The sequence below is a fragment of the Pagrus pagrus genome (genome assembly GCF_965226575.1).
Source record: "Pagrus pagrus genome assembly, chromosome: 24".
In the NCBI taxonomy this organism is placed as follows: Eukaryota; Metazoa; Chordata; class Actinopteri; order Spariformes; family Sparidae; genus Pagrus; species Pagrus pagrus.
In genome coordinates this window covers 489,509-515,856 of record NC_140206.1, presented here as the reverse complement: position 1 = coordinate 515,856, position 26,348 = coordinate 489,509, and the positions used below count along the sequence as shown (strand labels likewise).

The following is a 26,348-nucleotide window of genomic DNA, read 5'->3' as shown; positions in this document are numbered from 1 at the left end:
TCAGTGGTTGAAGCTGTGACAACAAAACAGGAACTGAGCTCTGAGCTGCAGCTTCATCCTCCCACAGCATGACACAAGGCCAAGCTAATGTAAGAGCCACTGACCAAACTCAGGTCAAACCACAAGACTCATGTCTATTTGGGGATTTTTTCTATAAAAGTCAAACTGGGCCTCAGAGCTGCCTGACTCCATGTCCTGACACAGGTGATCTGCAGGTCATCAGAAGTCTTTTTAGACTGAACATGAAGCCAATGTTCATCTAACTTTATTCACATTAATTTAAGAGAAGAAGAACAACAGAGGCTGTGGTGAGGTTTTGGTTTGTCTCCCACACATATAAATAAACACGGTTTCACTGACAGTTAATTTACTGGCGATGTCTGAAACCCCATAAAGATGGTTTTTCTGAATTATCCCAAGAAAGAAGGAAAATGTTACTTTTTAATAAATCTGTTTTTATTTTTTGCAAAATTTCATATTCATAAAAGTACATTTTCTAAGAAAAACCCTTGCTTTTATGTTTTTCAAAAAGAAATGGAACTTTATTTTAAGCCTATCACCAAATCAGCAAATGAAAAGGCTATTAAAACCATAGACCTTTGTAATATGTATAACCTTGTTGTATAATGAACATCACCCCTGGCACATGTTCTTTGTATTCTCATTGTATACTGTTCCCTGTATACTAGTTGTACTTGTCAACTTCTTGTAAATAAACCATCTTTAACCATCTGGAGGGAAAATATTCTGTCTGATGGGGACGACAGTGTAAGCTAGGTTCAGGTTAAAGAAAGATGGTTGTCGACATTGACAACTCCTCCATCGGTCATCATCGTCAGACATAATCAGTCCTCTGATTGGTTTGTCCGTAGTGTTTTCTTGAGGTAGCGCAGCAGACACCGTCTAAAAGTCAAATATAAATGCTACAGGTAGCTGGGCTGCTGTCCAGGCGTCTCAGGTGTCTCAGGTGTCAGTGTTGAGGCAGCGTGGGTCGAGGAAGCTGAGCTTTGTAGTAAATACACTCTGAAGGAGGAGCAGCCAGCGGGGGGCCTCTATCCAGCTGGATCTCCTCGTACTGAAACACACAACAGGAGGACTGAGTACAGTACAAAGTACATGTGGAATACTACTGAAAGGACTATTAGCAGCTGTATAAGAGCAACAAAAGGTGGAGAACGAGTAATAACAGTAGTACTGGTACCAGTAGTAATACGGCCTGTTGTGGCAGTAGTACTGGTAGCGGTAGTAATACGGCCTGTTGTGGCAGTAGTACTGGTACCGGTAGTAATACGGCCTGTTGTGGCAGTAGTACTGGTAGCGGTAGTAATACGGCCTGTTGTGGCAGTAGTACTGGTAGCGGTAGTAATACGGCCTGTTGTGGCAGTAGTACTGGTACCGGTAGCAGGAGTTACATTTCAACAATGTGAGAAGAATTTTTATTAGCTCTGTTAGCAATCGTTGTGCTGTAGCAGAAGGAGAAGTAGCAGCGGCTGGTAATAGCATTAGCAGTCAAGCTAATGCAGTGACAATAGCAGTAGCATTAGCTGTGTAAGCTGCATTGACTAGCAGTAGCATTCACATTAGCTTGAAGTAGCAGTGCCTAGTCATAGAATTAACAGTAGCATTAGCAATAACAGCAGCAGTAGTGGTATTAGCAGCAGGGTGTCTACCTGCGGTGTCTCCACGGTCTCCAGGTTCTCACAGTCGAAGCGATGAGATTCATTCACCTTGTTGTTGCAGTTGTTACTCTTCAAACACAGAGACTTACATACCAAACCTGCCAAGAGAGCGTCAGGTGAGTCACTTCACCTGTAAACACTACGTCACACTGAACCTCACTTAACTCACGACAGGTCTTTAACTTAACTTTGATGCAAACACTGTTGGTGTCAAGTGTGGAACATAACTTTCGTGACATACTTAACTTACTTTAGATATTTAACGCAACTTTTACATAAACACGGTTCATTACTTACGTTAAACGTAATAACGTACTTGGACTTACAGGACTGTCAGGAGACTGAGGTTCCTGTCCCGTGTGAAACTACATGCTTAATTTATGTTATGTATTTAATGTAATTTTATGAAAACAAACTCGTTTTTCAAGAGAAACATAAGTTAAGTAACATACTTAAGTTACGTCCAGTATTTCACATATTTGTGATTTGTGTGGACCATAACTTAGGTAACGTATTTAACTTAGATCATGTGTTTGATGTAACTTTTAGGTAAACAAACATGGTAACATACACAACTTACGTCAGGTCTGAACTTTATCATAAATTTTATTAACAACAAGACTGTCAACCAGATTGCAAGTTGCTTTTATGGGTTTTAGGAGCAGAAAAGTTGTAGATCTTTGTTTTCTTAATGAACCACTGGCTGATTTACTGTTGTGACACATGATCTGGTCATTTAAAGCGGTTCAGGTTAACAGTCAACTTCTGAACAAGCAGCACAATAACATGACGTCTGTGAGCTGAAGTACACATGCAGGTATTTATAGTGCAGCACCACAAAGTCTTCTGGGGTAAAAGTAGAGAACAGACTCACCTATAACCACTAAGGAGAGGAGGGCGTTCAGGGCCAATGAGCTGTACGTGATGACATCATTCTGCCATATTCTGCCGCTGTGCTGTTGGCGGTTTGCTTCAGAGTGGTTGGAAACATCTGGGATGACGGAGTTGTTGGGTGGAGCTACGGGAACACAAACACCTGATCTGATCAAACGTCTGCAGAGTAGTTAAAGAAAATTCATTAATTTGCTGTTGTGAAACGTCACTTTTAGCTTCTGACACGTTTGGACGACACTTTGATAGTTTCAAGTTTACTGAAGTGGGCATGATCGTCAGATTGTTGTAGGGAAGTTATTAGTGGAAGAACTACAGAAATGTGTGTGGTGTCAGATGGTGTAACACAAAATGAGTCAATTTCCTCCGGTGTTAAACTTGCACATGAATGAGTGACCAACAGCGTGATGCTGCCGACATTTGCAGAGTGCGTACAGATGGCCTTTTTGAAAGCAGGCGTCTACTCCGTTAGCTTTACAGCCGCCTTTATTTCATGTTGACTGAACTCCAGCGGGCAGGACTGTCAGACCACGTGTAATCTCTCCTGGGACGATTCTTACATCCACTGACTTCTGAACGGATAAAATGTCAACGTGAACATGACAACAGAGACCTCAGCTCTGAAAGGAACAGTTCACCCAAAAATGAAAATTCAGTTTGATTTGACAATATTTACCCTCACATGGACGTGCAGCCGACTCAGAGTCTGAATATTAAAATCAACAGAAAGCAGATCCAGGATCAGCTCCAACCAGAGTCCAATGTCCACTCCAATGAAGAGGCAGGAAAGGTCCAAGTACCTCAAAACTTTACTTAAATACATCGTGTGAGTAAATGTACTCAGCTACCTTCCAACACTGATTAGTGTAGTAGCAGTAAAAGTGGAGTTGTAGTATTTGTAGTAGTTCTAGCATTAGTTTTGGGAGTAGTTGTGGTTGTAGTAGAAGTAGAGTTGTATTTGTAATAATTTGTAGTTCTGATCAGAATCACTTCTGTTGTCGAGTAAGTTGACACATATGAGGAATTTGCTGTGGTCTGCAAAACAACAAACAACACCACACATATTTAACAGACAAAATAAAACTATGAAAATACAAATAGAGTGTGACCGATTTTAAAGTAGGTGAAGACCATTAGCAGAACGCTGCAACTCTGTTTTACTGTGAAGCTCCAGAAATGTTCTGTGGACTACGAGACTTCACCTGACTTTATATCATCAGGAGGAGACGATGACTGAGCCTGACTTTACATCATCAGGAGGAGACGATGACTGAGCCTGACTTTATATCATCAGGAGGAGACGATGACTGAGCCTGACTTTACATCATCAGGAGGAGACGATGACTGAGCCTGACTTTATATCATCAGGAGGAGACGATGACTGAGCCTGACTTTATATCATCAGGAGGAGACGATGACTGAGCCTGACTTTACATCATCAGGAGGAGACGATGGCTGAGCCTGACTTTATATCATCAGGAGGAGACGATGACTGAGCCTGACTTTATATCATCAGGAGGAGATGTTGACTGAGCCTGACTTTATATCATCAGGAGACGATGACTGAGCCTGACTTTATATCATCAGGAGGAGACGATGACTGAGCCTGACTTTATATCATCAGGAGACGATGACTGAGCCTGACTTTATATCATCAGGAGGAGACGATGGCTGAGCCTGACTTTATATCATCAGGAGGAGACGATGACTGAGCCTGACTTTATATCATCAGGAGACGATGACTGAGCCTGACTTTATATCATCAGGAGGAGACGATGGCTGAGCCTGACTTTATATCATCAGGAGGAGACGATGACTGAGCCTGACTTTATATCATCAGGAGGAGACGATGACTGGGTTTTACTGTTTAGGTGAACTGTTCCTTTAAAGTCCAGCCTTTATGAGAGAGGATTTCAGCATTAAACCAGCAGAGACCAAACACTTGTTAGAAAACGCGGTACTCACCTGAGATGATGTGGAAAGTGTCTAGGAAGATAAAGCTGTCGTTGTTCCTCCTGGCACAGAAATACAGCCTGCAGTCCTCTGCTGTGATGTTTCTGATCACAAGTCTGTTTCCCTTGATGGCTTCATATTTGGTGTTGGAAGGGTAAACGAAGTACACGATACCATCAGCCGTATACCTGTGAATTTGGACGATGCGAGCTCTGAACTGGCTTTGTATCTCCAGGTACCAGTAGATCTTTGCTGTGTTGTTCCAGGAGCAGTTTAAGGTGACATTTTGACCGAGCTCCACCTTCAACTCAGTCGTGTTCTCGGCATTAACATGAACCAGAAGCAGGAGGATCATCCAAAGCAGATCCATGATCAGCTACGACCGGAGTTGACTGTCTGAAACCCTGCGCTGCTCTGGTCTTAAATTGCTTCTTCCTTCACAAGAAAAGAAGTCTTCACTTCCTGTTTCATGAGGTGATGGTGGTGTTGTAAGAACTTCAAACCACACACACCAAGTCAGACGCTCATCAACAGGAAGTGAAAACTGTTCTCTCCTGTGGCTGCCGTCTGCAGCAGGAAGCTGTGGGATGATTGATTGGATGAAACAGATTTTAAGGTGTTTTCAGATCTGATTCTTGGAGGTTTAATTCATCTGAAAACACTGAAGAAACAGACGGAAACACCTTTATTAACTACACCCTCTGTGACCGGGATACTTAGAGTACTAAAACCCAAAACGTCCAAACAGTCCTCAGTTCCTTGTATCTGTTTATTATGTGACTGTAGACATAAATCATCTGTGAACATTTTATCTCCACTGATAACATCATGTTGATTACAGTTAACACTACAGATGATCTATACATCAGTAACTGTCTTGCTCCTGTAACTATCTGGTTTCAACACAAGCATCACATTCAGTGGTTAAACGTTAGATCCTCTTCTCAGCGGCGTGGAGGACGGCGGCGGCGCTCTCCTTCGCTTCCTGCAGCAACGCCGACGCTCTCTTCTGAGTCTGACAACAGAAGCACAAACTAATCACAGTCCAGAGCACAAGTCTGTGCAGTACTGTAAGTAAAGACATGGTGTAAAATATTACTTCATCACCCATACATATATACTCGAGTAAAAGTATCTATAGTATAGTATATATAGTATATTAAAGATGTTAAGCGTACTTTATAACTAGTGAATGAAATTTCAGTGTGAATGCTGGATGTGGAGAAGCTGATGCTGAGCTGCATTACTGGCTTTAGACGTTGTAGAGGTTTGGAATATGTTACTCTTTGTTAATAAACTTAAATGGTTTTAAGTAGCAGCTGATGGAGTAAGAATATCTATTATATATTATATGTAATATGTTTACGTTTGTCTGATTCATCCACCACCTGATTGTTTCCAGGTAAAATACATGAAGTTAAAAGCACTCTGACTGCTCGTAACTGAAGCTGTCGAATAAATCGAGTACAGAAAAGTACCTCACAGCTGTACCTAAATACAGCACTTGAGTAAGCTTACTTAAATTAAATACTTACTTAAATATTGATGAGTAGTACTAGAAGTAGGGGTAGCTGTTGTAAAGGCTGAAGTACTATGTAGTAGTAGTAATTGTAATAGTAGTAGTAACAGTGTTGTAACTAAAGTACTAAACTAGTAATTAAAGTAATCAAATAAATGTAGTGGAGTATAAAGTACCTAAAAACAGAAGCACTTCAAAATTGTACTTGTACACTACTTGAGTAAATGTACTCAGTTACATTCCATCACTGTTAAACGAGTCAACTTGATTTAAAAAGCACTTACAGCCGTCTTGAAGGTTTCGTCTGCGATGTCTTTGAGGTTGATGGTGACGTTGTAATACGCACCGAACACGGCCGCCTCCAACGCCTTAGCTGCCACCTGCACACACGCACACACACACGCACACACGCACACACACACGCACACACACACACACACAGCTTATATTGAGGTTTCTCCTGCTGTGTTTGAAGGTCGGTCCTAAAAGACCTCCCCCCCCCCCCCCCCGGCCCGGTCCGTTCTGTGGCAGGAGATCCAAACTACCACGGAAATGAAATGTGAAGTGAATGTGAAGCTGCGTCAGTGTTTGTGTCACCTGAGCGTCGGACTTGCAGGCGATGTTTCCGTAGAGGACCATTTCTTGAAGAGCCGGCCAGAGGACGTTGACCCTCTCAGCCAGAGCCAGCGGGACGCCCACTGCTCGCTGTAGACCCTCCTGCATCGCAGCCTCTCGCCTGGCAGACAAACATCAGGGCAACGTTAGAGGACTAAATGTTTCAGGCATTACAACTCTGTACGACACTTTGACTTTTCACTGGAGTAAATGATCTGATGTCTCCCACTGCTGGTCCAAAAAGAAACACGTTCACCTGAGGACAACAATCAGTAATGTGCAGGTTTGGAGCCTCCTGGTGGACATTCAGTGTGATCGTGATGATAAATGTTTTGTGGATTTTACAAAATCACCTTTTTATTTCCTCGGCTGTGTTTTTTGGCATTTTCAGCGCCGCCTGCAACAAAAAGAGACAAACAATGAACCTTAAAGGAACAATTCACCAAAAAATGGGTGACAGTGAAGTGTGACGCGTCAGTGTTCGGAGCGTCCTCGTCACCATGTAGCTGTTAAAGGCAGACGAGTCGGCGTCCACCATCAGCAGCAGCTCGTTCATGGCCTGATGAAACGGAGGAATCAGCCTCCGCATCACACCGTCCAGGTTCTCAAACTGCCTCTTCCCGTAAGTCATCTGACCCACCATGGCGCCCAGCGCTGCCCCCTGCAGCACAGAGAGGTTATCACACAGATGTTTGGAGATGTTTGACTTCCTGTGACACAGACGTGTTTGTTCGTACCAGAGCAGCGACGGCAGCAGAAACTGATCCTCCACCAGGAGCCGCCGTCCGAGCTCCAACACTGTGGACAAACTGCTGCAGAGACAGAGACACCAGCCGGCTGTCCTCCTGCGGCTTCACCATGTACCTGCACAAACAGCGATGGAGTGTGAGTACATTTACTCAAGTACTGCACTTCAGTAAAGTACAAGTACCTCAAATTTGTATTTGAGTATATTCATTTTCGGCCGACCGACCGACCAACCAACCGTGTTTTAACTCACTCGATGATTCTCTCCTTCGGGTTGAATGTGCCAAGAGAGTCGAGGCCGAGTTTACTGATCACCTGTCGACACACAAACAGACACGTCAGGTGTTTGTAGCTTCACTCTGCTGTAACTTTCTGCTTCATGTCGTCTGATCTCTGACCAGCCGGACTTTGTGCTCCTCTTCCACGATGAAGAGTCCGTCTCTGTTGATGTAGAAGTCAGCAGAGTCCAGCAGAGCTCTGAGAGGAATCAGGCCGACGATCTGAGAGCCGACAACCGGCAGCTTCAGGTCCTGAACACAACAACACACTGTCAATAATCAGTACTTGAGTAAATGTACTTAGTTACATTCCAGGTTACAGAGACTGATACATGATGATAATGTAGTGAAGTGTTCTGTCCACTGATGGGATCTAACTTAGTACATTTACTCGAGTACTGTACTTGACTGTATTCAAATTTTATCACTCCACTACTTTTATTTGATACCTTTACTAATGTTTTGGATCACCTGCCATCCAGTGAACAGCTGCTAAATCACTTTTCCTGATATTTGCTAATGTCAGCTGACTTTCTAACAGATGCTACCAGAGTCTACCGGTAACTAGTAACTAAAGTGACGTATATGTGAGTCGGCCTCTCACCTCGGCGTTGCGGCAGATCTCCTCGTACACGGTGTGGAGGGGCGTCAGCTCGTAGTCCAGGATGTTGGTGGACACCTGAGCGAGGTTGGCCTCATCCAGGTACCAGCCCATCCCCTGCACCTTCCTCAGCAGGCCGGGCTACATCACACAAAACGGAGGTCATGTGATGAGAAGAAAGTTTTGACTTCAGATCAAAACAGATTGAAGACATGATGAACTCAGACTCCCAGCATGCACCTGGTCTTTCCCCCGGCCCTGCTCCCTGATGTCTAAAGCGATGCGATGAGCCTGCTCCTTGGTGCTGATCAGGTTCACGTTGTAGGCGATGAGGAACTTGCGAGCACCGGTTACCGTAGCGCCCCATGACGGCACGAACACGGCGGGACCGAAGTCAGGGGCCCAATCATCACGCTTCAACTAGAGGAGCGAGAAAACAATACAAAAAATCTGTCTCAGAGAAAAAACTAAAGCGTTTTTAATGTTTTAATGTTTTCTAGGACCTTTATTTTGAAAGAACAATCAGAACACTGTGACAGCCGTCCTTCCTGCAGAGCTCTCAGTCTGCCTTCAGGGGCTTTGATCTGGTTTTGGATGTTTAAATGATGAGCCCGTTTATCCCGAGGAAGAAGAAACGGACTCTGACAGAACGAGCAGCAGCTGACGTCTGATTGGCTGCTGGTGTCTCACCTTCTCAGGTAGAGCTTCGTACTCTCCAGCTCGGACAGATGGAAGACTTCTTCTCGTTTCCTTTCGTGCTGCTTCTCCGTAAAGATACACTGTGGAGGAAATGAAGAGGTCATGAGCCGAGCTGCTAACGTGGTTCTGTGAATGATTTAATCGGCCATGTTGTTTGTCACTTCCTGTTGTTGGTGATGATGTCAGGAGGTTCTTATTGTCTCAGTCTTATGTGTTTATTGTTTGTACGAGTGATAAAATCAGAAAATGTTTCAACACATCCCCCTCTTGGTCTGCACGAAAACAAAAAACGTCTAAAACTATAACAGTTTTGATTAAAGTGTACTTTGCAGTTTTATATATATATTATATATATTTGCGTCTCACCGGGGACGTGCAGCATTTCTGCGAGTTTCTTTCCGAACATGTTGGCGCAGTTGACGCAGTCGTCCATGGAGACGTTCTGGACGGGGATGAAGGGACAAACGTCCATCGCTCCGGTCCGAGGATGCTCACCTGAACAGGTAACACACATGTCAGGTATTCCCTCCTGTACAACACATGGTGGTGCGTCGCTGCAGGACGCTGCTGACCTGAGTGTTTGCTCATGTCGATGAGGCTGAAGGCCTGCCGGGCGGCGTTCAGCGCTCCCTCCACCACGGCCTCCGGAGAACCCACAAAGGTGTAGACGGTCCGGTTGGTGGAGGCTCCGGGGTCGACGTCCAGCAGGCTGCAGCCGGAGGTGCCTGAGATGGCTGCTGCGATGGCATCGATCACCTGACACACGACAGATCATCTCACATCACGTCTCCTGCTGTCTGTTTGGTCATTTGACACTTTTCAACGTATACAGGGTTTGTTTGCCACGTACGGGTCACTCCTCTACTTCAGTTAGTCCAGTACTGTACTTTAAAGTAGTTCCAGTATTTGGGTCCTACTCTGACATATTTTAGTGTGTAAATGATGAAACAGGTACAAAGAGGTAGATAACCATAATGCAAAGTCTATAAAACAGCAGAGTCTCAACGCTCAGCAGAAGCAACATGCAGCGAATGATTCAAGAAAACATGTTAATATTAAATGACCGACCTCTTTGTTTCGACCCTCAGAGAAGTTGGGGACACACTCCACCAGCTGAGCCATGTCGTCTGCAGACTGACTGCAAAGAGCTCAGTCCTGCTGAGACCCTCAGACTTCTGCAGCAGGACTCCAGCGAGGTGAATCATTAACAGCTCAGATCTGCAGCAGGTCTGTAAGTAGGTCGCCTGACAATCATTAGACTCGTCTGCACACAACACAGCTCATGAACACAAACCAACAGGGTGACGTGATGCTAGCGCCCCTACAGCCGCAGTCAGACTTTGACTGAGCAGAGAAAGATTGTAATGTTTCTTCACACGGTTGAACAGTTGATGTTAGCTGAGGTTTCACAGTGTCAGCAGCTGCATTTGTTACTTCAGCAAACTACGTTATCTGTTTTATCTGCCTGATCTGACAAGTTACTGTAAACAGAGTTAAAGTTAGAGACCTGCTCAGCTTCCTACTTTCAGCTAATGATTCCACCCTATATTCTTTATTTAAGGTCATTTATTTGTCATTATACAGCACAGGGTTGCACAACATATACACAGTTATATACATTAATGTACGCTAGTGCACCTTTTGAATCTGCGTCAGGGTGAACGTAAACAGCAGCATATACATGATCTATTACTATTTCAACCAATAGTCCAGTGTCTTGTTGTGACCTAGCTACTTGTTTTCCACCCTGCTGCTCACCAACTGCAGGTTGTGTCTTCTTTATTTTAACACATTGTCAAAAATGAAGACAAGAATATTTTTCTACATGTTGAACTACAAAGCACATTCTGACTTTCATGCTGTTCCTTTGTGCTGATCTGTCGATCCTCAGACAGTTAAAAGCATTTTGGGGAGTCCAGAGGTCAGAGTTCAGGGTCCGACAGATAAAATCCTCTCAGTGTTTAACCACAGTTGATTTTTAGTCAAAGCTCAGCCACAGAACAGAGTGTTCTGAGCCCTGAGAGGGCTTGTTTGAAACTCTTTAACTTCAGTCTCAGTCTGTTGATGTAACAGCGGCACAATGTAAAGAATAAAGGTAAAACTGAAGCTTAAACATTGACAAACAACAGATTTGTTGAGGATCTGTGATAAAGTCGAAGCCATCACCTCGTGTTGTTTCTCTTCTGTAGTAAACTGCAGTAAAGTAACAGCTGGACTCATGTTGGGGTTAAATATTTGGAAAAAGTTACATCATGTGAAGCCAAACTGCAGCAGACAGCCAACAGTTAATGAGTGATCAGCTGGATATCTGACAGCTGATTGGCTCAGAGGAAGAACAATGGGTCCGCCTCACTGTTGACTCAGAGATCATGAACATGTCAGCTTGTTTCTTAATGTCTCCTGGAAACACCTGTCACCTCGTCTGAGTCTTTGTTTTCGTCTAAATGAGCAGGTTGTGGTGTTCAACATGCAGCTGACAGTTTTCTTGACTATAAAATCGTCTGAAATCGTCTGATTGCTGCCCCCATGTGGTGATGCTGATTAGAAATGTATGAATCAAGTAATATTTTGCTGTCAGAGAAAAGACAACCAGAACAAGCTTCAGGTTCACTCACTCCTGGAAGTTTCAACTTTACCGCAAATTTGACCAGTTTTAGTATTGCTGAGTCGTCACCAAACTCACTTCCTTGTCTCTGGTCGTTTATAAACAAGTTTATAGAACAGGTGCTGTGAAATCGAGCATTGTTTTTTTAGGCCACAACAATCTCAAGAAGTCCTGGAGGGGCTGCAGCTTCACCACGACACGTTCATGTTTGTATTGCTTTTATTCACATGACTTTGCTGAATGTGTGACTGCTTCCTCTTTTGGTGTCCGACAATAAAACTTTACGGAAGCGACAAGTTAGAGGATTTTTATGTTTTTATTGATGTTGTGATCAATTCCTCTAGACGGCGTGAGGCTCAAAGTACTTCACAGGACACTCACTGTGATTCAAATAGTTAATGAAGACCTTTGAGCTGCTGTTTTGTGTTTTAGGGTTTCATTGCTCTTTATAATGCACAATAACTCACACAACCACGAGTCGACTGAACAAACTGGACAGTAAACACACGCCGACTTCTCAGATCTGCAGCTGTTAATCAAGATGGAGTTTCGGCTTGTGCTCGTTCTCACTTTGGGTAAGAAAGAAGTTTTAACAGGATTCTGCAGGTGTGTGTTAGTTTTAGTGATAACTGAAGTGGTCACATGTAGGACGGGACAGTTTGACCTGAAAAACTCTTTATATTACGAGTAATCGGTCATTTTAACCATCAGAACAAGATCTGAAGCGATATCTCTTTTCTTTATTCATCACTGCGTGAAACCTTCTCACAGAGCTCCCAAATTATCAGAAGATTATATGTTTTTATCTTGTGCACAAAGAATGCTTTTAACTTTCACCAAGGACGTGATGTTGTTGCATGTGTCTGTCAGGTTTTGTGGCTTGGTTGGTTGGTTGGTTGGTTGGATGGTTGGTTGGTTGGTTGGATGGTTGGTTGGTCGGTTGGTCGGTTGGTTCGTCGGTTGGTTGCTTGGTTGGTTGGTTGGTTGGTCGGTTGGTCGGTCGGTCAGTTGGTTGGTCGTTTGATTGGTTGGTCAGTTGGTTGGTTGGTTGGTTGGTTGGTCTGTTGGTTGGTTGGTTGGTTGGTTGGTCTGTTGGTTGGTTGGTTGGTTGGTTGTTGGATGGTTGGATGGTCGGTCGGTCGGTCGGTCGGTCGGTCATTTTGGTTCATTAGTATAATGTATATCACTATAATGGAATAATGCATGGATCTTGGTGTATCAGGCGTACTGAGGTGGCTGGTATCTATGAGGGAGTACAGTTTGATGCAGACCCAAATAAAATCCAGTTCTAGTTTCTTGGATCTAATATCATTTCATCAAGTTGGCTCGTTTCTGATGAATTTGTGCCAAATCCAGTTTGACAAATTCAGTATTCTGGTGTTCAGGACGGGAGTGTGGGCTGATTGGTTGTTTAACGTCTTGTTTGCAGCTGTTTGGATTCAGATCATTTAGTGCATTATTAGTTCATTAATGTTCGGAAGTTGATAATGTTGATATTTGATTGAATCTTCAGTCTTGGAAAATGATGAAAGCCATTATTGTTAACAATATGTGCAACACCTTAATGTCAAAAATATGAAAACTACGTTGAATAAACCACCTGAGCAGGATCAGAACAGCAAACAAGAACTAAAATCTTTCAAATCTGGACAGGTGCCTCATGAGTCTACCTCTTTAGCCTTTCTATTGAACAGTTCAAAATGGCTTCCATTAAAGTCATTCTTTTAAAACCTAGAAAGTCATCGTTCAGGCCGATTTATATGATTCTGGAGAGAAATTTTAGATTTTTAATGACGTTTAATGATCAGAAATACTTTTGTATATCTCCTTCTGTCATTTCTCAGAATATAAATAAGAGTAATGTGAAAAATATGCATAAAGATAACATTACAACATGATGTACAAAAATGGTCAGATCACTTTATCATGAGAAAATAAAGGGCAAATAACATAACATACCAAGAGCAACAATGGATTTTTCCCTATGAAAAGAAAAGCATACCTAAAGGTCTGATAGATTCAGTTGTAATGACCAGTCTGACACTAGAAGATGAGTTAAACATCTGGCTTCTCTGTGGTAAAAACTGTATGATGTCATAGTGAGAAACTTCATATTGGACAATGTTTCACAAGGTTGTGCCCAAAATATTCTGTCCTGCCTGTAAATGTTGTTTATTGTTGACTAATGGATTGGTAATGGTTTTAAAGCTGTTGGCACAGTGTAGACGCACAACAACGAGTTCTTCCTTCAGACCTATAATTTTAATACTTGTGTTTCTCCTCACAGTTGTTCCTTTGGCCACAAATATCACTGACAGCACCACTGTGTCACCAACACCCACCTCCTCCACCCCTGAACTCCCTCCTACTGCTGCTACTGTTCATTTTACAACCACTATGATCACCACTGTTCCCTTTACTACTCCTGCTCCTACTAATACCACAAGTCCTGCTCCTGCTAATACCACTCCTCCTGCTCCTACTGATACCACAAGTCCTGCTCCTGCTAATACCACTACTCCTGCTCCTGCTAATACCACTACTCCTGCTCCTATTGAGACCACTACTCCTGCTCCTACTGATACCACTACTCCTGCTCCTGCTGATACCACCACTCCTGCTCCTACTGATACCACTAATTCTGCTCCTGCTAATAGCACTACTCCTGCTCCTATTGATACCACTACTCCTGCGCCTATTGAGACCACTACTCCTGCTCCTGCTAATAGCACAAGTCCTGCTCCTATTGAGACCACTAATCCTGCTCCTGCTAATAGCACAAGTCCTGCTCCTATTGAGACCACTAATCCTGCTCCTGCTAATAGCACAAGTCCTGCTCCTATTGATACCACTACTCCTGCTCCTACTGATACCACTACTCCTGCGCCTATTGAGACCACTACTCCTGCTCCTGCTAATAGCACAAGTCCTGCTCCTATTGAGACCACTAATCCTGCTCCTGCTAATAGCACAAGTCCTGCTCCTATTGAGACCACTAATCCTGCTCCTGCTAATAGCACAAGTCCTGCTCCTACTGATACCACTACTCCTGCTCCTACTGATACCACAAGTCCTGCTCCTATTGAGACCACTAATCCTGCTCCTGCTAATAGCACAAGTCCTGCTCCTATTGAGACCACTAATCCTGCTCCTGCTAATACCACTACTCCCGCTCCTATTAAGACCACTACTCCTGCTCCTACTGATACCACTACTCCTGCTCCTACTGATACCACTACTCCTGCTCCTATTGATACCACTTCTCCTCCTCCTACCACCACTACCCTTGCTCCTCCTCCTACAACTCCTGCTCCTACTACTACTACTACTCCTGCTCCTCCTACTACTACTACCACTACTCCTGCTCCACCTCCTACTACTACTACTACTCCTGCTCCACCTCCTACTACTACCACTACTCCTGCTACTACCACTCCTCCTCCTCCCACCCCTCCCCTGGTCTGTGATAATGGTGGGATATTACTGAATGGTGTCTGTATCTGTCCTGATGAATGGACTGGAGAGACCTGCTCACGAGGTAAGTCAGGATCATAGTCAAAAAGACTGTGCACATTTTACATCACGTAATTCTCATTAATTTGACAACTGCATCTTTAATCATCTCTGTGGTTATTATTCCCAAAGAGTCAATGTGCCGACTGTCCAGATGTTAGTTTTACCAAGCCAACAACCAACCACAGTCTCACTGACTGACCTCATAAATAACCATACATTATGTATTTCTTTCTCTACTTTCTTTCCCATCTCACTCCCATTTCCTCTCCTCTCTACATCCATAAAGTAACATTGTATTCATACTGCCCTCGGGAAAGTTGAGGCATGTTTATTTGCACAAACATACTGTATCTATGCCTCAGTTTGAGCTGCCCTTTCTTTGACTTCATAAAAATAAATCGTGCCATGTCTAACATGTGCCCGATGACCTGTTGACTAAATTTGTCCTCTTAGAGAATTTCTGTCGAGCACAACAGCTGGATGGATTCAATTTCCCACGCACACCCATTGGCTGGTTTGCATATTCTGAGGAAGTCTGTCCAACAGGAACAAGTGGTGGTAAGTTGTTACAAACCTTCAATCTGCATCCACATCAATCAAGACATCAGTAATTACTGCCAGCTCCACCCTGCTGTCGGTCTAACACCCATCCACCAGGTATACCAAAATATACAGGTGTTTTTGTGTTCACGTGTCACATTTTGATCCAGCTGGTAAACCAGAGGCTTCGACCAGGTGTTCCAGCATCAACGGATCACTGAGTTTTGAACATCAAGTACAGCGTCTCCAGTGTGACCAGACGCTCAGCGACATACAACAAAATGTGAGAAGATGGCTCAATGTCCCTTCCAGAAAGCTCTAATTTGGTACAGAGTATTTTTGTAGTTAGCAAAAAGAAAGCATGAATAACAGCAAATGTTTTCCTCTTTCAGCTTACCAACCCAGCTGATTTAGAGTCACTTGCGAGCAGCACTCAAATTCTGACCTCCAAACCCGAAGAGCTGACGGCTGAAAACGTTACAGCAGCAGCTCAGATCGTCGACAGACTGCTGCGGTCTCCTTACGCCACAGAGGTACAAACTGTCACAAAAGAGCTGGGCGATATGGCCGCCAAACAATATGCAATTCTCTAAGGGTATATCATGACACACAATGAACATCTTGATATTTGTAAATCTCCTCTAAAGCTCTTCATGGTGTGGTAAATGGTAGGACTGGGCACAGATTAAAAGATCAACTTATTTCTTACTAACGTACCTCGATATTGATATTGTGCCAACACTGTTGGTATGACTATTGGTACTTTGACAAAATATGAACACAAAGAGATTTTAGATTAGTAATCATCAGTAATGTAGATAGAATGACTATGTGGGTAAGGGGAAGTATTAGAACAAGTAGAGCAGTCAGTTAAGTTCAGAAAATGACATCAGCTAATCACTTGTAACAAGTGTCCTCATTTAGCAGTTGTCATGTTTTTCAGAGCGTCAGGGTGGCAGCAGTAGCTACAGTCAGTCAGTTGCTGAGCGCTCCAGATGACAGCGAGGACAACAATGCTACTCTGGGGTAAATAAAATCTTCCACACCTCATATTTGATTGTCCTTGTGTTCCTGGGTTAAAAAAGACCGCCTGACATTTCTGTATATTTTGTTTCCAGCCTGACGGAGACCCTGGACGAGCTCTCTGTTAACTTGACCCTCAGTCTCAACACATCTCAGTCTCAGGTGGTTCAACCCAACCTAGTGGTCCAGTCAGCACAGATCCCAGCTGCAGACACTCAGGGAGTCCAGTTCACCTCTCTGTCAGGTCAGTGTGATGAAAAGCGACTCCACTGGTCAAGTTTGAAGCCCAGACCAGTCACCAGACTTTCTGCACACTAAGGGTATGTTGGAGGTGAGGTGGAGGGGATGGCGCGACAGCTAGGTGAGGGGATAATGGTGGTGCGACAGCTAGGTGAGGGGATGGTGGTGGTGCGACAGCTAGGTGAGGGGATAGTGGTGGTGCGACAGCTAGGTGAGGGGATGGGGTGGTGCGACAGCTAGGTGAGGGGATGGGGGTGGTGCGACAGCTAGGTGAGGGGATGGTGGTGGCGCGACAGCTAGGTGGTGCGACAGCTAGTTGAGGGGATTGTGGTGGTGCGACAGCTAGGTGAGGGGATGGTGGTGGCATGACAGCTAGGTGAGGGGATTGTGGTGGCGCGACAGCTAGGTGAGGGGATGATGGTGGTGCGACAGCTAGGTGGCGCAACAGCTAGGTGAGGGGATGGTGGTGGCGCGACAGCTAGGTGGTGCGACAGCTAGGTGAGGGGATGGTGGTGGCGCGACAGCTAGGTGGTGCGACAGCTAGTTGAGGGGATTATGGTGGTGCGACAGCTAGGTGAGGGGATGGTGGTGGCGCGAAAGATAGGTAAGATGGCTGCCAAGCCAAAGAGGACTGTTCTAGACTGTCTTTCACCATTTGTAAGTGTGACAAGACTGGTTTCAATAAGTTGCGGTACATGTTTCAGAAGATTTGTGGTGACAGGACCAAGTAAGCCGTGATGGTCTGCCTGATATCAGGTTGTTAGTGTTGTTTGTGGGACATCATAAAAAACCTAATTACAGCACCATCTTTGAAACTAATCCTAACCCTAACCACAAGTGACACAGTACACACCAGAAGCAAGTGTTTTTTTTGCCTCAACATAACCAGACCACAAACACAGTGTTATCCAAAAACAAAAATTACACATAAAGGGGTTACGAACCAATTCATATCACATGATCAGGTTGACCTCATATTCTCCCTCTCAGGTGTTAAAAACTGCATTTTGCCTGAGGGTCAGTGATACTGAGGATGTCTTATCCATCCAGATCTGTAGAGGCCAGGAGTCCACCAAAAATAAAGAATGTCTCATAATTCATCTATTGATATATTTTCTTCAAGAGCAACTGAGCTTTTCTTTAGAAGGAAAACACCTGCTGGAAAACTCAACCAACTAAAATAAATGCCTCTTGACTATGCTCATTTTAAAGACCTGTTCTTACAGTTGTACTATACAAAAACTGAATCCTTTTGTCATCTAAAAATACTGTGTACCTTCGTATTTGTAGAGAAACCTTTCTCACAGTTTCTAAAAGCCCCAAATTCCTAGAAAAATACAAAGTAATTGTTGTTTGTAATAATTGTTGAAACATAAACATGATTGTTGAACAAAGGGCTATAATTTGAGTTGAGGAAATTGGTGTGTATCTTATTTCTGTATTTTGGCAATTAATCAACTTTGAATAATGCAGGTCAAATACTTTGGGATCATCTGTCTTGGACTGCTGTCTCTCAGAGCTCGTGTTCATGTTCCCTTACTTACAACAGAGGTGGTAAACAAATAAAGTTATCATGATCAGCCTTCATAATGGACAAAATATGACCTTGATCTTACTGGGTTATTTGATATAATCAGTGGTGATCAGGTAGTCTAAAGTCCACATTGTGGTGTTTTGTTGTCCTCTGGATGAGGCACAGCCAGTCACGCCTTTTTATAGTTTTATTTTAATGATCTGAGCGAGCAACTTTGACTAACGGGAGGCATCTAAATTTGCTTCCTGTTCCAGGGACTTAAGTATTTTTTTAAATAAACAACCATCACTATTACAAAAAATAGACTTTGAATTTTCATGTCTAATGAAAAATAACATGAAAAACCTGTAACCGATTAACCATAAAATTATGGTTATGATTTACAACAACACAACACTGACATGAACAATGAGCAGCAGGTTGAAGGGCTTCATCGCTGCCATAAAATCACTCGTAAAACAAACACTCTGCTGCTATTGGTCAGTGTTGTCCTAGATGTTACAATACAAGAGTCAATCAAATAATGAAATATACTGTAATAAAGATTCTGCATGTTGTGAAGAGACCGGTGCATGCAGGTGTTCGATAAACAACAGGAAGTCATTGTAGTTTTTCCTTATTAGTGCCCGACAGCAACAGTTGAGATCTAGGATCATAGATACCAGCCACCCTAATACACCTGATGTATTTCATACAGGTTCATGCATTACTCCCTGAAATATGTGGAAAAAAAAACATCCTATCTCACAATGTTAAAGAAAGTGAGAAAAAAAATCCACCCCTTTATGGTAATGACTGTGTTTCTCGGTGTGTTTAGGAACGTCTGGAAGTTTTGTTGCCGACCGAATTGAGCTGAACACGAACACGTCAACAGTTGTGGTGGAAAACAGGTTCACAGCCGACGCCCTGATATACGTACGATTCCCACCAGGTGAGTGCAATTGTTGGATTACCAAACTGGTATTACTATAATGAAAAACTCCAATTGATGAATTTACACATGAGCATATTTTACTGCAAGGTAGTCAGCTGTAAAGGCTTTTTTAGAGAGCTGTGTTTTTAGTAAAAGACTCCACAGAAAAAAAATATTTTGCAGATTTCCCACTGATGAGAATTTAAATGTCTTTGTCAATCTAAAGAAGCTGCTGGTGTTCGTCAGAAGCCGTCGAACGTCTCGTTGGGTTTCGTCCTCTACCAGAACGACCGTTTCTTCAGGTCAAGGCGCTACAAAAGGCAGCGGGCCACCATCAGGGTCCTGTCAGCGACAGTTGGAGGTCAAGAGCGCAGCGTGGTGCCGGATCACGTGGAGATAATGTTCAGACCAAGAGTAAGAAAACCTGCTGCTGTTAACAAACTTCATTTAGTGGTTGTTATTGGTTTTTCTGGCCTCGCTACACATTGAGCCCTGTAGTTACCTTTACCAAGGAAGACCTGTGTCCATTAGTTGGTTGGTGGTTGGTTGGTTGGATTACACAAAAACTTGGATGGAGGACAGGTCTCAGCCCAGAACAGACCCTATTTACTTTTGGTGTGGAGCCAGATAATTTTTTTTAATTCGGTCGGCAACAAAACTTCCAGATGTTCCTAAACACACCGAGAAACACAGTCATTACCATAAAGGGGTGGATTTTTTTTCTCACTTTCTTTAACATTGTGAGATAGGATGTTTTTTTTCCCCACATTTCTCAGGGAGCAATGCATGAACCTGTATGAAATACATACAGGTGTATTAAGGTGGCTGGTATCTATGATCCTAGATCTGTTGCTTAAACTCTGATTAAGTAGTCATGATTAAAGAAGACTGTTGGGCCTTGGCGGAGGTATGCGCTCCACTGAGTGCCATTCTAGTTTCAGCCTGTATTAATTAGAGTATGGGGTCCAGACCTGCTCAAATTGAAAAGTGATTGGCACTATACGCATATATTGATTTGTTATAAAGCCAAACAGTCTCCATTCATTGTGATCTGAATGAGCTGTTAGCAGCTACTGTTTGCAGTGTACACATGGATGTAATAGATTACTTCATACTAAAGAAAACATAAAGATTCTCAGGGGAGTTCTGAACTGTCTGTTTTCTCTGATTTCTAAGTGGATTTATGGACGTTTATTATTAGTGAGTTATTATCGCAGTATTCTTGACTCACTGTTGCTGTCGGGCACTAATAAGGAAAAACTACAATGACTTCCTGTTGTTTATCGAACACCTGCATGCACCGGTCCCTTCACAACATGCAGAATTTATTACAGTATATTTCATTATTTAATGATTGACTCTTGTATTGTAACATCTAGGACAACACTGACCAATAGCAACAGAGTGTTTGTTTTACGAGTGATTTTATGGCAGCGATGAAGCCTTCAACCTGCTGCTCATTGTTCATGTCAGTGTTGTTGTAGAATCAGAGGAGAAACATCATGTCCATTAATGATACTTCTTGGTACTTCTGCTGTTGTTTTTCATTGAGAAAGTGGAAGATGCAGATGATTCACAGCTGTTGTTCATGCTTAGTACTGCTACTAACAATTTTCATCAACAATTTATCTGTTGATATTTAATAACACATTCCATAAGTCCATAAATGTTAAAGAAAAAGCACAACACATTCAGATGTCTAGTTCTGTTCAACCATGAGCTCAAAAGCCAAAGATCTGTGATTTAATATCGTAGAAAATTAAGAATCATCACATTAGAAAAGCAGAGAATTTTTGACATGTTTACTTAAAATGGACTAAATATTTGATGACAAATGTAGGCAACAAACTTTCATCTGGGCTCTAGTCTTGGTTTCCTCAGAGGAGGTTTCAGTTGTGTCTCCTTTACAGAGTTAAAGTGTGAATGTATCAGTTGGAGGTGAAGAGCTGTCCTGCCTGCTGCTCTTTCAGATGGTGAACGGTACGTCGCTGTACGACTTCGCCTGTGTTTTCTGGGATTATCATGTGAACGACTGGAGCACCGACGGCTGCTCCAAAGGAAAGGCTTCAGACGGACTCCTGAGATGTTTCTGCAACCACACCACCAACTTCGCTGCTCTCTGGGTGAATCTCACAGCATATTATAACCTTCAGATGAGGCTGAAGCTGCGTTTATTACACTTAGCTATGATGGACTGTAGACAGACTTCTGAAACCAAGTGTGGCTGATAATAAAGACTGGGGGAAAAAAAATGAGAAAAAGCTTCGCGACTGAAGAAAAGTTGTTTCTGTTTCAGACATTCAGAGGGAAATATGAATATGCAGAAGCTCTGGACTGGATTTCCATCGTTGGACTTTCTCTTTCTATCCTTTGCTTGCTTGTAACGATCAGCCACCAGATGTAAGAGAAGTACAATCATGTTGCATTACAGATTATACACGTTTTATCGTACAGCATAAAGATCCTGCATTCTGCACAGAAATGTACAGTCCTCTCTTTTGTCTCTTCCTGAAGATAGCATTTAGTTTAGCATTTCCTTTAGCCTAGCTCATCACTTCTGTCCTTTATGGCTGGGGCAGAAAGTAACCAAGTACTTTCACTCAAGTGTTATGTTCTTTATACTATATTTCAGAAGGAAATGTTGCACTTTTACTCTGTACGCTGTACTGTGTGAGGTGAAAGGGAAATATTTGGCTTTATTCTTAAAATGTTTATTTCATACTATTTTTGATGTGTAACAACTTCATTCTAAAAAACCTTAGGATGTTATCTTCAAAATATTAGAGCTTTATTCTGAAATGTCACATTTTATTCTGAAATTGTTACAACTTTATTTCAAAATTCTTGAAATGTGACCTTTGCCTCTGAACGTGATCTCCTCTTTAGCTTTAACATCAACTCTGACAACCAGAACGTAAAGATCGCTCTGCTGTGGGTCTGCGTCAGCCTGCTGGTCTTCACCGTCACCTTCCTCTCTGGAGTTCAGAACTCCAGCAGACAGAACGACGCTCAGGTGGAGGTCAACGCTGCAACCAACACCGTCCCGGACTCTGATGAGCGCGTGGAGCCGGACAGAGGCTCGTGCACTGCGGTGGCGGCTCTGCTTCACTTCTTCCTGTTAGCCACCTTCATATGGAGCAGCGTGTACAGCACTCAGCTGGTGCTGCTGGCTGGCCCAATAGAGAACAGTGGACTTCCTCCATACTGGAGTATAGTCAGTCACGCTTTGGGATGGGGTACGAAGTTTAAGATTTGATTTCTGTCTCAAAGTTGAGCTCTAACTCTGCTTCTGTAGGCAGATTGTAAGCAAAGTACTCTGGTGGAAAAAGCTAACTGCGTTACTAGCCAGTCTCCAGTCTTTATGCTAAGCTAAGTTAACCTGGATATTAACAGTGAGCTTGAAGAAAATCTAAATAATCAAATACAAACATGTTTAACAGTTTTTACTTCCTGTGTCCTCCCAGGATTGCCGGCCGTCATCATGGCGATCACACTGGGAGCCGCCTACAGAGTCGACAGTCCTCTGGGCTACAGACAGGAGGAGTTGTGAGTCCATTATTATTTGACTCATGAATTGACTCTTCTAACGTGTGATGTGTCGATCGTGTTGGAGGTTCCTGATTTTATTGTTGAGCTTCTGTCTTTCAATGAACAACTTCTGAAACTTTGGATCTAAGTTAGAGTTTAAAATAAAGTTCTGTGTGTTTGATAAAGTGTAATATGAACAAATCTGAGTCCGAGGTCAGACATATTTAGTTTCTTCTTTGTTTTATTTTTTGTTATTTTCATCATGTAGTTGCTGGCTTGCAGCTCTGGACAAGAACAAACAGTTTCACTTTGGGAAGCCGATGTTTTGGGCTTTCCTGCTTCCAGTTGGTCTGATCCTGATCTACAACATCGTACTGGTGGTTCTGTTCACATGGAAGACCGACCCAAAACTGAATAGGTAACGTCAGTATGCTTCTAACTGTAGGTTCATCCATCGCGTGTGTTCACAAGCTTCATTTTTAACTTTCAGAAACATCATTGTAAAACAAGACACAGTGAGGCAGATTGCTGTTTCAGAATAAAAAAAATGACTCAATTCCCCAAATTATTAACAAGCAACAGGGTGTGATTTATTAATAAATGTTAAGGCCACCATTAGTAGACAAATCATGTGGGGTTTTGGGAATGATATCATAATATTTAAAACAAAACAAAATATATTATATTATATATATATGTTACATTTTGAGAAAGAAAATTCTAAAAAGAATTTCAAGAAAAAAAAACTTGAACTCACCAGCTTGTTTTTGTTTTGCTGATCAGCGTCAATCTTTTGTCTTTAAGGAATAAGTTCCTCATCAGTTTCTCTCTGGCCGTGTTACTGGGTGTGTCCTGGACTCTGGGGTACCTGGTCCTCGTCACTACAGGAACCCCCAACCTGGTCCTCAGCATCTTCTTCTGTCTCCTCACGACCACACAGGTACGTTAGTTTGATCGACCGCCCTGTGACTTTCTACATGAACTTGTTATTCATTGGTTTATAAAGAATGAAGTGGCCTGAACATACAGCTGTCACAGGAGCTCCTCATCACTGCAGATCTTTGACTGAAAATATAAACTAAACAATAAAGGAAGGAAAGTGTTCAGACAGAAAAGAGGTGAAAAGAAACAGTTACATTTGAAGCAGGGACCCAAGAAACTGGTGGTGGATAAATAAAGTACCTTTAAATGCAAAAATCATAGATTTTGGTACACGACCTGCAGACTTTGATGACATATTCACGGAAACATGGCAGATGAAAGTAGATCTTTGATAAGTAACTTTTTTTAATTCATGTATTGCATATCAATAGGTGGTTGTTGTGAGTTTCTGTCCATCTAGATTAGTTCAACTTTTTTTTATTAGCATTAACCCTAATTACAATGCAATATTATAGCGGTTTCAGGGAACGTACTGATGCTGCAACAAGCCAGGGACAAAATCACATCATAATATGTTGATGTTTATTTTATTTAAAGAAGGGACAAAGCACATTAATTAACATGAGCACCAGAGTTTATCATGTTGATGTGCCACATTTCGCTATTAGGGCTCATTTTGGATACATCTTTTTTTTTTTTGGATACATGACTTGTACCAAACTCTGATGTCAGAAACGCAGAAATATAGTAGAGGAAAGTAATAGTTTGGTTATGATAACTTTTTTTCTAATGAATTAATGCATTGCTCACATATTATTTGTAATATGGTATGGTATATATGGCATGTAAAAATAATATAACATCATGTGCATATAGGTGAAGTTTTATGTCCCCTCCTTCAAGGACCAACAACAGACTTTTTCAGACTTAAAGCACATTCACGAGGCGTCAGAATAATCTCACACATTGGTTCACATGAGTCAGAATAACAATTTAGATTTACAGTTTAGTGGTAAAGACCTTGCCGACTCTTACTTCCCAACTTGGGAAATTTGACCATCCAATGTGATGTGAACGCACCACGAAAAATAACTTTCATCTTCCTGCTGTTGTGTTTTCAGGGGGTTCAGATTTTCATCCTATTCACAGCCAGAACGCCGTCCTTCAGAAAATTCATGTCCCGGCCTGTGAAGTACATCTCTTCCATATACACCTCAACAACAGACCTATAGCCTGACCAAGAGGGAGGGTTGGTTCTGAGCCCTACAGAGACCTGAAGGACCAGCAGGAGTCTGCGTTGTAGTCTACATGTACATTTGTTTCATCTTTGAAAAGAAAGAATTTGAGGCTGAAAAGGCCAAAAATTCACTGAATGCAGCTTTAATGAAAACAAAACTTTAGTGAAAGCTGAATTAAAAGACGAAACAAGGATTTCATGTAAATATGTTCTGAGTCTGTCAGACGTTTGTTAACATCATTAAAGGAACAGTTTGTATGCTAAATATAAAGCTAAAGCTGTTAGCTTAGCATGATCCCTGATGGTATAAAACTAATCTTCCAATGGTCCAAACTGGTCTGTAAGCAACAGAACTGTTTTAATGGTCATAGATGATATGAAACGATCCTTTAAAAAGAAAAATGATGAAATGGTCTGTTAATGGTCTAAACTGGTCTTTCAGTGTTTATTGAATGTTGATATTATTGAATAGTAACTGAGGGTCTGAACTGGTCTCATACTGGTTGTTTGTGGTCTAAACCCAGTTTTCAAATCAGCCTATTCATAATGAAACTGTAATATTTTATATTATTAAATGGTAATTGAATGTCTGAACCTGTCTTTGAGTGGACTAAACTGGTTATTGGACATCAGTGGTCTAAACCAGTATATAATAATGGTGTAAACTGGTCTTTTTTTTACTCTTTTGAATAACAAACCTGTATTTATTTTAATAAATGGCAATCAAAGGTCTGAACTTATCTTTTTTATGATCTAAGCTGCTAACTTATTGAGGAAATGGTCTGTTTAGTGTCGAACTCTTAGTTTTAACGGTATAAACATGCCTGTTAATGGGTTAGGGTTTATCTTTAAATGGTCTGAACTGGCTTTTGGACGATTACATGATCTTTCACTGGTCGAACCAGCACCAGTTTGACCAGTATACGATGGTTTGTTGTCAGCCTGTACTGGTACACTGGAGACATTGAGCCACCAGAGGGCGTCAAAACTCCACCCAGCAGTTTACAGACAAACACAGCTGTGTGTATCCAGTGGGTTAGTAACTAAGTACATTTACTCAAGTACTGCTCTGATGAGAACAAGTAATCAAATCAAAATCAAATCAAATCAAATTTTATTTGTATAGCCCAAATTCACAAATCACAGTTTGCCTCAGAGGGCTTTACAATCTGTACAGAGACGACACCCTCTGTCCTTCGACCCTCGATTCGAGTGAGGAAAAACTTGCCCCAAAAAAGGCCCTTTTAACAGGGAAAAAATGCAGAAGAAACCTCAGGGAGAGCCACAGAGGAGGGATCCCTCTCCCAGGACGGACAGACGTGCAATAGATGTCGCATGTACAGAGCAG

The 26,348-nt window shown here is 42.4% G+C and overlaps 3 protein-coding genes across 3 annotated transcripts; 1 reads left to right on the top strand and 2 right to left on the bottom strand.

Annotated features, from left to right (window-relative positions):
* Window positions 1-322: 322 nt before the first annotated feature.
* Window positions 323-5,066, bottom strand: LOC311253055 (uncharacterized protein). Its single transcript, XM_084346774.1, has 4 exons — window positions 4,536-5,066; window positions 2,554-2,697; window positions 1,671-1,777; window positions 323-1,075 (listed from the first exon to the last, which is right to left on the bottom strand). Exons 1-4 carry the CDS (start codon window positions 4,891-4,893, stop codon window positions 971-973), a joined length of 714 nt encoding a protein of 237 aa, XP_084202900.1. The 5' UTR covers window positions 4,894-5,066; the 3' UTR covers window positions 323-970.
* A 208-nt stretch (window positions 5,067-5,274) lies between these two features.
* Window positions 5,275-10,196, bottom strand: ftcd (formimidoyltransferase cyclodeaminase). The gene is made up of 14 exons (XM_084347193.1): window positions 10,051-10,196; window positions 9,555-9,738; window positions 9,349-9,477; window positions 8,974-9,062; window positions 8,524-8,703; window positions 8,287-8,424; window positions 7,803-7,934; window positions 7,658-7,719; window positions 7,395-7,521; window positions 7,157-7,318; window positions 7,011-7,054; window positions 6,640-6,778; window positions 6,327-6,422; window positions 5,275-5,538 (listed from the first exon to the last, which is right to left on the bottom strand). The coding sequence occupies exons 1-14, from the start codon at window positions 10,102-10,104 to the stop codon at window positions 5,455-5,457; spliced, it is 1,620 nt and encodes a 539-aa protein (XP_084203319.1). The 5' UTR covers window positions 10,105-10,196; the 3' UTR covers window positions 5,275-5,454.
* Window positions 10,197-13,984: 3,788 nt separating this feature from the next.
* LOC311252946 (adhesion G-protein coupled receptor G7-like) lies at window positions 13,985-25,058 on the top strand (the record flags this gene model as incomplete). Its single annotated transcript, XM_084346610.1, has 16 exons — window positions 13,985-14,705; window positions 14,991-15,125; window positions 15,557-15,661; window positions 15,814-15,926; window positions 16,036-16,176; window positions 16,587-16,669; window positions 16,762-16,910; window positions 19,258-19,371; window positions 19,583-19,767; window positions 21,324-21,476; window positions 21,650-21,753; window positions 22,240-22,589; window positions 22,818-22,899; window positions 23,150-23,299; window positions 23,686-23,821; window positions 24,885-25,058. 16 exons carry the CDS (start codon window positions 13,985-13,987, stop codon window positions 24,993-24,995), a joined length of 2,832 nt encoding a protein of 943 aa, XP_084202736.1. The 3' UTR covers window positions 24,996-25,058.
* Window positions 25,059-26,348: the final 1,290 nt, after the last annotated feature.